A 12,070-nucleotide genomic window follows, 5' to 3' on the forward strand; every position below is an offset into this window, starting at 1 on the left:
TTAATAGGACTACTCTGGGTGCTGTTGAGTAAGGCTATCCGATCTCGTCCATATTGATTATGTAATTTGCCCACTGACAACCAGTCAGGGTTCAGACGGCTGTTTAATTGGGATAAAAGTGTGCAGCCATCAGTAACTGTACAGCATCCCTGCACTCTGATTAGCTGCAACTCTTTTGTTTCAGCATTATATATAAGAATGCTTATGTTCTCTTCCATCAATAAGAATTTCTCCTTCAACGTAATTATCATATTCTAAAGGAACTTAGCTTGAAGAAAAGTGAGATCCCAAGATGACTGATTAGCCATTTTGCCAGTCTGCATAGCTATTGATGTACAGCGTACATCCTTTTTATATATCAATCACACAGAAATGTAGACAGGCTTTATATGACTTGAGAGCTTTACCATTGATAAGATTGAAAACACTGGCCTTAAAAGTGTTTTACTAAGTGGAGTTCATTGTACAAGAAGCTATATAAAAAAAGTGCTGATCATTTGCTTCAATCTCTATTATACAATATTTCAAATTCAGGTGCCTTTACTAGGTATATTGCATTTAGCAGCACCCATAGTGGATGTGGAATGTAATTGATCACAAATATCTTTTTTCATAACTTACACAAACAGCAGAATTCATGTTTGCTTTGAACTAGGGATAAAAAGGATGTGGTATATGGATAGATTTTTTTTTCATTATAAAGATAATTTTGGTACAGGGTAGGGAAAGCTCTAACACAGCATCTATTTTCAATCATTCAGCACGATTTTCAACCTCAAACATATCGATATTGGTGGCTTTCCTTTAAAATTTGGTTTTAAAAGGATGATTTTCAACCTTTATTTTTAAAAATACCTTTAAAAGGGTCTACATACCTTGAAACAAAAAACCTTGAATAGTAGCATCAGAAAAACAATTTAATATTATAAAATTGTATTGTGAGGAATATAATATAATATCCACATTAGCTTCCTGTTGATGCTGAAAGTATTGAAGAAGTGCCAACATATAACCCACAGTCTTACAATCTTCTCACTACAGCTCTGCTCTTATCACAGCTTCTGGCATCAGACAGGAAACTCAGCTATGGAAATAAGGAAGTTTTTTCTGTACTGCTGTAGGGTCCAAGACAGTGTTGCGATATATTGTATCAGTGGTGATTTTGCAAACATCATCTTTCAGTGATATGAAAAGATAAGAATTCATATCTTCCTCCCGGGTTCATCTTTTCTGTGACGCTTTTATGATTGTTCAGAGATGACAATCTCAAATAATCATTCAGTTTTTCATGTTCCATACCAGTTATATTCAGTATTTTCATTTTTGTGCCAACAGCAGAGCAGTAGCTATGTGAGGGGTACATTTACATACATATATATTATGGGATATTTAAAAAATCCTTCCCAATTATTTATCGTCTAGTTTTCTTGTGTTGTAACCACAATCTTATCAGTTTGATAGAATGTGAGGTATTGATAAGACAACTTGGGGGTTTTTTTTCCGTATAAATGGGTATGTGTCTGTTTTCATTTGTGGCTGTTCTTAACATTTTCTTTTTGTGTTTTCAGCTTACAAATTTGGAAAGGAAGTGGCAGCACCATGAGCAAAATAACTTTGTGATGAAAGAATGTATCCTTTTTTTAAAAAAATGCTGACAATTAATATAGTATAGTAATTGACTAAAACCTTTTCCTCCCAAAAGCAAAGTCAATCAGGACAGTTTTACAGTGGCGTGGGGAAGGGGGATAAGGGGTCTTGCAAATGTTTGTTGGATGGGTAGACTCTTATATACAATGAAACCTGCAACTCATTAGGCAACCTCCAGCATTAAATGACTCCATATAGTATTCCAAGCTTCCAGTATTTTTATTTAATCACTAAAAGACCAGCTGTACACAGCATATACTTTCTCCTGTACTCTTGGGTTTATCCTAGGGCATACTTTTCACCCATAGGTTTTCTTCAGTGATTATTCTTACACCAGCCCATTCTTATACTTAGCTTTCCAGCAAAGGCAATGATTTTTTTTTCAATGTATATAGCTCCATAACTATGCATGACATTTTACAGTATGTAAAACACAGCAAACAAAACCCACAAAGGGCCAAATATTGCTTTTAGGTGCTTATTAAACGCAATGAGAGTTGCTTATGTGAGAGCAGAATTAGATCCCCACATATTGAGGAAAACTTCCCAAAAGCTAGTGGTAATGACACTTTCAAAGAACATTCATTGCAAAGAACTGCCATAAAATAGTTTTTAAATAGGTTTTTAAACTAACAAAAGCATAGCCATTCTAAATGAGAGCTGACATTTTGTCCTTAACTTGCGCTACTGTCCCTAGTTATTGCAGAGATCTGAATTGTGCATAATCGTATATTAATTTTATTATCCAGGGACTAAAATGTTACTAAAGTAAACTCCCTTCTTACAAAATGACCTAAAAACAGTAGCACTGACAAATTAGGGATGCAGTGAGATCATTGTTATACCATTACAGCTCAAAATATTGTAGGTACATAGAAACTTCAGTACTCAATCAGACCAGTGGTCTAGTCCAGTGTCCTGTCGCAGATGGTGGACAATGCTAGATGTTTCAGAAGAAAGTACAAGAAAACCTGTAATGGACAATTATGTAATAACCTGCTCACAGGAGAAATTCCTTCCTAACCCGTGTCAATTAGGACATGTCTACACTAAAAATGGTACAGCTGAGGCTGCGCTGCTGTAGCACTGTAGTGTAGAGACTTAATACTACAACTATGGAAGGAGTTTTTCCATTGTTGTAGTAAATTCACCTCTCCGAGAGGTGGTAGGTAGCTCGACGAAGAATTCTTCTGTTAGTGGTGTCTACACTTAGGCTGGCTTAATTACATTGCACAAGGCATGAAATTTTTCACAGCCCTGAACAACATAGTTAATTTTAAGCCAACCTAACTTTGTAGTGTAGACCGGTCCTTTGTAGTTGACTTATGCCCCATTGCAAGAAAGTTTATATTCCATTTAAAAAAATTTTTTTTATCCTATCTATTGTAACAGATCTCTTTAGTCAACTAGCGTCTAGTCCTTTTATTTAAATCCTCCTCGATCACAATTATACAATGAATTCCACAAATTGGTTGTCGTGTTTTATTTTTTTAAAAAGTCCTTGCTATCAAATTCAAATTATTGTGTGGAGAAAAATTGTGATTACCATTAAACTCAATTATTTTTTAAAAAACCTGATATGCAGTAAAATGATACCTCAGTGAACCATGTGCTTGCTTTCTGTGCTTGAATACAATCGATAAAGGATTAGTTTCCAATAAAGTTTAATTCTCCTTCATATACAAGATCTAAATATTATTACTAATGACAATTACCTCTGCAGATGCCTCCTGTGAAATTAAGTTCCCTACCACATGGCAATGGGTCCTATTTTTGTTTTCCCCTGTGCTTCCTGTTGTTCTTAGGATGTCCTCCTAAGGAGTAGAATCAGGTTGAACCAAGAAACCCCCAGACTAATAGAGGAGTGCCTGCTCTGCTCATGGGCAAAGGACATTATGATCTCCTGTACTGACAGGTGAGAGAACTTCTGCTGGTGGGCTTAGACCCAGAAGAGCCTCCCAGCACAACATGGCTGGTCATTCCCTGATCAGATCCTGGGACTTCTTAGGCTAAGATCCAGGAGAGCCTCCTGTCATTACATGATTGGGTTTGGGATCCTTTCCTCCACAGGGATATTTTTGTCAAGACAAGAAATCTTGGACCCTGACATCTTTAACCATCTGCCATGGAAGAAAGAAGCTAACTATCAGGAAATGTCCAAATGCAAAATTAAAAAAACCACATGCAAACCTCTAACTATAACCTTACTGCTAGAAACTGCTTCTAAGTCAGACAGTATACCAAGTGTCCAAGCACAGATCCCAAAACAAAGAGGGATTGAGTTTCCTGTCTGCTCGGCCTGACAGACAGAGAAGGAACAGTTGTCAGAATAGGGGCTTTTATATCCTTGGTTCTGGAATGCTGGGACATGCCCACCCTCCCACAACAGTTAACTGCTTTGAAATGGATTCATTCACCATGTGACAGTGAGTACAGTCTCCCAGCATGGACCTGCAGAAGCAATACATATAGAGAATAAAAGATACTTCAGTAACTTTTCCAGCACATTTTGGACTTGTCTAAACAGTGCTCAGAACAGCTATGTAGATGTTCAGGCTTGAGCTGAAAGGATGGAGGGAGACGGGCTTCAGAGCCTGAGCTCCAACCTGCGCTGCAATATCTACACAGCTGTTTTTAGCACCATAGCATGAGCCCAAGTCTGTTGACCTGGCCTCTGAGACTTGGTGCTTCTCACTGTGTAGACGCACCCTAAGTGGCTTGTGTGGACCCCGCTGGCGCACACACAAAGTTCCCTAGTGTGCGTTAATGAAGTGCTGTTTGAAACACTAGAGCCTAGAGGCTGCTGCTCACTGTAATCTACCCGTAATGCTCAATACACTAGTGGGCACTAGAATTTATATTCCTTTTCATGGGCCAACACACCTCATAGACAAGGGAGGGAGGGATAGCTCAGTGGTTTGAGCATTAGCCTGCTAAACCCAGGGTTGTGAGTTCAGTCCTTAAGGGGGCCATTTAGGGATCTGGGGCAAAAATTGGGGATTGGTCCTTCTTTGAGCAGGGGGTTGGACTAGATGACCTCCTTAGGTCCCTTCCAACCCTGATATTCTGTGATTCTATGTAGCCCTTATTGTGATACAATGGCTAACCTGTTAAAGCGGCGTAGTTCTTTAGATACAAGTGGTGCTTTTCCGTTATCTGCAAGCCTTGACAATTTTTCTAGAAGGAGACTTCTTGTAATCTAATTCCCTTATGATCTCTAATTAGGTTAGTATTTTTCTTACTAGTTACTGTCCTTAACTCTTTTAATCAGTCATAGCAACAAAAAGTCAGGAGAGTGACTACCAGCCAGTAATGAAGAACGTGAGTAAGCAAATTGCAGAATATAACAAAACTCTCATAGAGGCTTTACAGAACACCAGGAACTGAACCCAGGCGCTTCCTTCCTGCTCCAGTGGACCAACAATAGGAGATGTCCACAAGCACTGTAGGACTCTGAACTGCTGAGCTGAAAGCACAGTAGGTGCATTCAAAAAATTCCTCCAAGTTCCTGAGAGAGTAGTGGTTTCAGCAGTTTTCTTCATTTTAAATATAGATAATATCTCTGAAAGCTTTAAAGCCAGAAAAGACATTTAAAGTGAGCCCACTGGATACCCACTCTGGATATGAAAATATAGTTTGCTCTACAAAGTTAACTATTTGGGGCCCAACCCTGCAATCCTTACTCAAGCAAAACCATTGGGGATCAGTACTGTAATCATTACTCAGGCAAACCACACACAGAAAAGAATGGGAATTTTGCCTCAGTCAGGACTGAACATTTGGCCCTTTGTTGTTGGTAAACAATTGTCTTAAACCTAATGAAGATAGCAGACCAGATCCTCAGCTGGTGTGAATCAGCATAGCTCTCCCACACCAGCCGAGGAAACAAAATGTAGGGCTAATGCATTTTAAGGCTCTTTCATTGTATTTTCATTTCTGTAAAAGACAATATAATTACTAGAGCATCTCATTATTAAATGTGATATTTGGTTAAGGTTATTATATAAGGAGAAATGTATAGTGGAGATTCTAATAAAAACTTAGCTAAGGAAAGTTTTTTTTCTCCATGCTGACTTTGTGTAGTTTTGTTTTTCACCAATAAAGAAATAAAAAACGAAAGTTATTCATAATTCTTCTTTTTCTGAAGATGATGTCTTGTAGGATTCTCTGTCTCAAGTTTCATGCCCCCCTGTCATGTCACAGCAACAAGCAGCTCCAATGTGATCAGAAGAATGTGTGAAATAGAGAATTCTATGTGGCTATATCTGTCAGTACTTTTTTAATCCTATTTTTTACTGTTAAATTATTCTGTATGGTTTGGACTGAAGGCATTCCAGGATCCCTTAAAATAACAACAACATTGCTGTTGTTATTTCCCCTTAGTTATTTTCTTCTTTTCCTACCTACAGTATAATTATCTATTTCTTATTACCTTTCCTCCACCTGGGAGGTCAAGTTAGTCAGGCTGTTTCCTGGCCAGCCAAAAGCAGGTACTGTAGCTTGCAGAGAGCTAAATGTAGACAAGGCTCCTGGTCAGACTCAGCTGATCTTTTATCAAAAACAGCAGAGGCGGGGTTAGTAATTATTCTGCTGTCACAGAATAGGAAGGAATCCAAAGGAAGAGTTAAAGACCCTGTCACTTGTGCCTTATAAAACTAGCCTGGATAGAGAATTAGGAAATATGCCATGGGCATGGCATGACCTAATTAGGTCTTTTCCGTTTCTTAATGTCTCTGAATCTGTGACTAAACATGTTATCTTCAGCATGAAGAAAAGTTACACGAGAAGATTCTTGGAAGGACTATGGTTTCCAAACTCAGCTCAGTAAATGCTCCTGTTCTCTGTATTTATTATTTATAATATTTAGACAACATGACAGAACAGGATTTCTATAAACCAAAATCTGTTATCTAGGGGAAATTCCCACTAATGTCTCTTCCTTCCTCTCAGAGTTTCAGCTCTTCCAGTGAGAGTCCATTATTTGCTGAGATCAAGTTGGAGTCAAATATCCTCCCAGGTCAGATCTTCCTTAGCCAGTCACATTGCCTGCTGAATTTCTCTCTGGCTACAACCACACATTTTAATTAACAATGGAAAGAAGCCACAAACTGAATAAACATACTCCCTGAAATTCCCTTTCACTCTGTTCCCGGGGATCCTTGTTATACCATGGCACTTATTTTGTTAAACAGGGTGGGAAAGTTCCGAGGCCTTTGTTTTGTCCTTCACAGGACTTCTATCATAAACAGACACTGGCTTGAGTACTATATTCTTATTTTGTTTTCCATGAAGCTCTTCTGATTGTCATCTCCTGAGGACCTCCCCTTCATATCTTCTTTTAACACCTTATCCTCAAGGCTCTGGTCTCCTCATATTTGATATACTGCTTCCATAACTAATCTCTGATGACTGAAGAAGAAAAGAATTGACCCTGTTGGCTCCTGCATGCAGGGGCAGAGAACTATCCATTAGGTCACGACTTCTCAATTCTTTTTATTTTTCCCAAATGAGGTTTTTAGATAAAGTATCAAATGCAGAAGAGGTGAGCAAACAGCACACCAAAACAATCCTGTTTAAACCATCAAAATGTAATTTCAGCAGGACAGGTTCTCTCTCTGGGCATGTCCATAAGGGTCTGGTACTAAATTCAAATCTACCTTTATGTGAGGCTTTCACAGTGAGAGCACACTAGGTAGCAGCAGATAAACAGACAATGGAATTGACATTTTAAACCTTTTCTGCTTTTCCAAAAGACAGGCCATAACATTCTGGAGAAGTATGGGTAGCTCAGATGTAAAAATACCTGCTGCTCAAAGGCAACATGGGCTTTGAAGACTCCACCACTACTGTGGTACTGTAGCTGTGATTCTGGCCTGTGCCCATCCTGATTGACGGTGCATAGCAGTGAAGCTGATGGGCCTCCCTTTGGCAACTATTCTGTGCCTGTACCATGCATGGAGACGGGTCCAGAAGGTCTTGCCCTGTTCTTTCCTCAGTGTCTGTCCAATGCTGCATGCCCCTTGCTCTGGGGCTGTAATATTGTCTCCAGGGAAGCAATATTTCTGCTGCTGAAGGAAGGTCTTATTGGTCTTATTGCTGCTGCTCATGGTGAGCACATGGTTGTTTTTTTTTTTTTTAAATCAGCTACTTTCTCTCCTGGCTCTCCCAAGCTCAGGAAGACGATACATGTTGGCCTGATGAGCACTACCAACATAAACATGTAATCTTGGGAGACCAAGTACATCTGCACAAAACAAGTTCTCTCCGAACGTTCCTGCAAACAAAAACTGCTCGTACCAATGTTTGCAGAGAAGCGAACAAAAAAGGGTGCAAACAGGGCTGAATCAAAATGCATGCTAAAAGTTGCACATTGTTCAAGAATATATTTTCCTCCCTACTTACACAATCTGGCTGGATTTGGACCAGTGGCAAAGACATAGAAGGCCCCATACTGTTAGCATTCTGTTGGGGCAGATTTGGTATCTTTGTGTGAGCCTTTTGTTTAGTTCTAGTCACGTGTAACAATCATTCCAGTCAGAACACGGATTCTTTCTCATTTCTTCCTAGTCTACCTGCCAGTGGTTATTAATCTAATAGCTTCTCAACTCATGTTTTTTAATGTTGGCATGCTTTGTTTTAAGGTCCATGAGATGGTTAATTTCCAGGTTAAAGTCCCTTTCAATAAACTTCTGTGGTAAAATGCCTAAGAATAAAAAGTCCAAGTAATTAGACCTTAATTTTAAGAGAGAGGTCTCGATGAGGCAGATGGAGAAAGAAAAATAATCTCTTAGTAGTTTGTGGGGGGAGGACATCAAGGTGACCCCTTTAAAACAACAAACTAGCAACAACAACAAAAAATACCACACACAAAATTGGAGATCCCTTTGTAAGAATCTGATATGAGTGGATTCCTTGGAAGTATGTTTTTTTCTCGCTGATAAGCTGTCGGGGGGGGAGGGTGGATGTTGCAATGGGTAGAAAAAGTTGGATTCAGAAATGAACAAATCAGAATGAACTTAATACAATACAGTCCAAAGATGATACTAGCCTTCTGCAGGCCTTTCTCCTTAGATAGAGAGATGTACGTTCTCTGAAATAGCTTCCTTTCTCTTTCTTTCCCCATTTAGGCTTGTATGTGGATTTGGGACATATGAAAGGACTGCCCTGGAGACAAGTGCTGTGTTATCCAGAGAACAGGTACAGTGACAGGTGTACAAGGTACTCAGCACAGTGCCAGATCAGACCTTCAATGAGTAGTGTTATGTCAACGCCGGTTAATATGAGGGTTGTCTTAACATGTGTCATGAAAGGTTACGTTGTTCATTGATTTTAAACTAATTTTACAGCCTCACTTTACGCACACATGTATGGTGCTTGCTGATTAATAAATTAGACACAAATTACATGTAAATCAATAGCGATCCCCAGTTGAGCCTGGTTGAAAAGGGGGGCTGCCAGCCTGTTTAATACCTGTATTAAATTGCTTGTTTAAAATGTATATAATGCCTTTTGTCTGGCAAAAAAAAAATTTCCCTGGAACCTAACCACCCCCATTTACATTAATTCTTATGTGGAAATTGGATTCGCTTAACGTTGTTTCACTTAAAGTCGCATTTTTCAGGAACATAACTACAATGTTAAGTGAGGAGTTACTGTACTAAGGTGGCAGTTTTATCTGTGAAATGTTGGGGAGCAGACAGACAATTTGGGGCAGAAGAAAGCTTTGTAATTTCTCAAAACAAGTTAGCATTTGGTTGTAACCCCATTTTAAAAGGTGTTCCCTCCTCAGGCTGAGGACCTAGGGCAAAATCTTCTCCCTACTTCCCAGCATAGGCGCCAACTTCCTCTCTATCCAGGGGGTGCTTGACCCCTGCCCCCACTCCACCCAAACCACCACCACCGCCTCTTTCTGCCCCCTCCCTCAAGAGCCCCTGTCAAGGTTCCTCCCCCACTCTGAACTCTAGGGTACAAATGTGGGGACCTGCATGAAAAACCTCCTAAGCTTATCTTTACCAGCTTAGGTCAAAACTTCCCCAAGGTACAAAATATTCCACCCGTTGTCCTTGGACTGGCCGCTACCACCACCAAACTAATACTGGTTACTGGGGAAGAGCTGTTTGGACGCGTCCTTCCCCCCAAAATACTTCCCAAAACCTTGCACCCCACTTCCTGGACAAGGTTTGGTAAAAAGCCTCACCAATTTGCCTAGGTGACTACAGACCCAGACCCTTGGATCTTAAGAACAATGAACAATCCTCCCAACACTTGCACCCCCCCTTTCCTGGGAAATGTTGGATAAAAAGCCTCACCAATTGGCATAGGTGACCACAGACCCAAACCCTTGGATCTGAGAACAATGAAAAAGCATTCAGTTTCTTACAAGAAGACTTTTAATAAAAATAGAAGTAAATAGAAATGAAGAAATCCCCCCTGTAAAATCAGGATGGTAGATATCTTACAGGGTAATTAGATTCAAAAAACATAGAGAACCCCTCTAGGCAAAACCTTAAGTTACAAAAAAGATACACAGACAGAAATAGTTATTCTATTCAGCACAATCCTTTTCTCAGCCATTTAAAGAAATCATAATCTAACACATACCTAGCTAGATTACTTACTAAAAGTTCTAAGACTCCATTCCTGGTCTATCCCCGGCAGAAACCAGCATATAGACAGACACACAGACCCTTTGTTTCTCTCCCTCCTCCCAGCTTTTGAAAGTATCTTGTCTCCTCATTGGTCATTTTGGTCAGGTGCCAGCGAGGTTACCTTTAGCTTCTTAACCCTTTACAGGTGAGAGGCGCTTTCCCCTGGCCAGGAGGGATTTCAAAGGGGTTTACCCTTCCCTTTATATTTATGACAGCCTCTCATCCCCTGCTCTTCCCCCTCCCTCCCAGCACCTCCTGCACATGGTAGAAAAGCTGATTGCCGCGGGCAGGAGGTGCTGGGATGGAGGACAAGGAGTTGATCAGCGGGGTCGCCGGTGAGCAAGAGGTGCTGGGGGGGTGAGGGGGAGCTTGGCTGCCGGTGAGTACTAAGCACCCACAAATTTTTTTTGTGGGTGCTCCAGCCCTGGCAGCATAGCTGGGCAATGGCTACTACTTCAGCCAAATGGCTGGAATAGTGACCCCTAAGCTACCCTTTGCAATGGGTCAGGACAAACATATTAATAAAGTGGAAGATCTCCGATCTTGCCAGTAAACAATCTCCACCCTCAGCACGTCATCACACAGAGAATCCTATAGAAGCTTCATTTCCCACCCCCCGCCGCCCCTGCACAGATAAGCCACACTGGTTCTGCTGCAAGATAGCTTGTCGCACCACAGAAGAGAGAGCAGGATTTTACTCCATGACTGGGAAACCATCCATAGGCCATATAGGCCAGATCTTGAAGCCAACAGAACTACTTTGACTTGCACCAGCTCAGGATCTGACCCTATAGGTTATGCTGGTATAAGAGGGAAAGAACAGACTTGCACCAAAGCAATTTCTTTTAGATTTTAGGTGGAAGACTGCTAAGTGAAAACAGCTTTCAACTGGAAGGACATGGCTATCCCACTCAGACTGAGATCTTTGATAAATCAGTTTAAAACGAGGGACAAGGTAACCTACTTCTACCAATATAGACATTTTTGAAAGCTAATGTGAGTAATAAATGAAATTTGCGGATAAAAAAACATGCAAAAGTTATTTTGATGCATCCATGGTGATAAACAATGGGGCAACATGTATAATGCAGTGTCTTTAATGCCCTGATTCAGCAAAGCACTTGAGCACATGCTTACCTTTGATTTCAGTGGCACTTAAGCACATCAACAGACAGGATCTGTAAATGCTTCTCTAAATAGGGATGGACTTGAACTCAAGCACATGCATAAGTGCTCTGCTGAATCAGGACCGATATCTGCAGTTATTTCACAGAATAACTATTATTGTATTTTAAAAACTTAAACTGAAATATACCAGATTTACAGGTCAGAATGTTAGCACCAGTATCTTGGTTAGATTCTAACTTGGCTAGTTACATTCTTCCCTGGCAGTTTCAGTTGGATACAATATTCTTTGCTTGCTGTTCTAAATTACCGCATAGTGTTGCTGTATGCTGTTAAATAGTTGACATGCTTCACCCCAGAGATGGTTACATTTCAGTGATAGAATGATCAGTGGGCATTACCTAATGCTTCAGAGGAAAGTGAATTACCCTTATAATGGACCTATCCAATTATGCATGCTGTATTATAATCATGATCCACCATACTTAGCCCTTATGTAGTACTTTTTATCTACTAAGTGCCTTACAAATGGGGAGAGGATGGAATTCCCTCCTGATCTTGGCAATGATCAGTTTGTGCCCTGAAGAATGAGATTTGGTTATTTTAGCTTGAAATAAGCTACAGACCAATGGTAACTTCATTCAGGAGTC

The 12,070-nt window shown here is 40.2% G+C and overlaps 2 protein-coding genes across 8 annotated transcripts in view; both read left to right on the top strand.

The window, feature by feature from the left end:
- IFT74 (intraflagellar transport 74) overlaps positions 1-5,766 on the top strand; it is a 63,636-nt gene extending 57,870 nt beyond the window's left edge. For all 6 annotated transcript variants that reach the window (XM_077817737.1, XM_077817735.1, XM_077817739.1 and 3 more), the window contains 2 exons: positions 1,569-1,629; positions 4,919-5,766. In XM_077817737.1, the coding sequence (XP_077673863.1) occupies positions 1,569-1,629; positions 4,919-5,034 (177 nt within the window). In that variant the 3' untranslated portion in view covers positions 5,035-5,766. The remainder of the gene's footprint in view (positions 1-1,568; positions 1,630-4,918) is intronic.
- The window catches only part of TEK (TEK receptor tyrosine kinase), a 93,993-nt gene continuing 87,010 nt past the window's right edge, over positions 5,088-12,070 (top strand). The window contains exons 1-2 of one of the 2 annotated variants that reach the window (XM_077817728.1): positions 5,088-5,124; positions 8,775-8,844. The gene's annotated coding sequence lies outside the window, so the exon portion shown is untranslated. Of the gene's footprint in view, positions 5,125-8,774; positions 8,845-11,237; positions 11,251-12,070 lie in introns of those variants that run through there. The other variant, XM_077817729.1, reaches the window with a different exon arrangement.

Source organism: Eretmochelys imbricata, chromosome 5 (assembly GCF_965152235.1).
Source record: "Eretmochelys imbricata isolate rEreImb1 chromosome 5, rEreImb1.hap1, whole genome shotgun sequence".
In the NCBI taxonomy this organism is placed as follows: domain Eukaryota; kingdom Metazoa; phylum Chordata; order Testudines; family Cheloniidae; genus Eretmochelys; species Eretmochelys imbricata.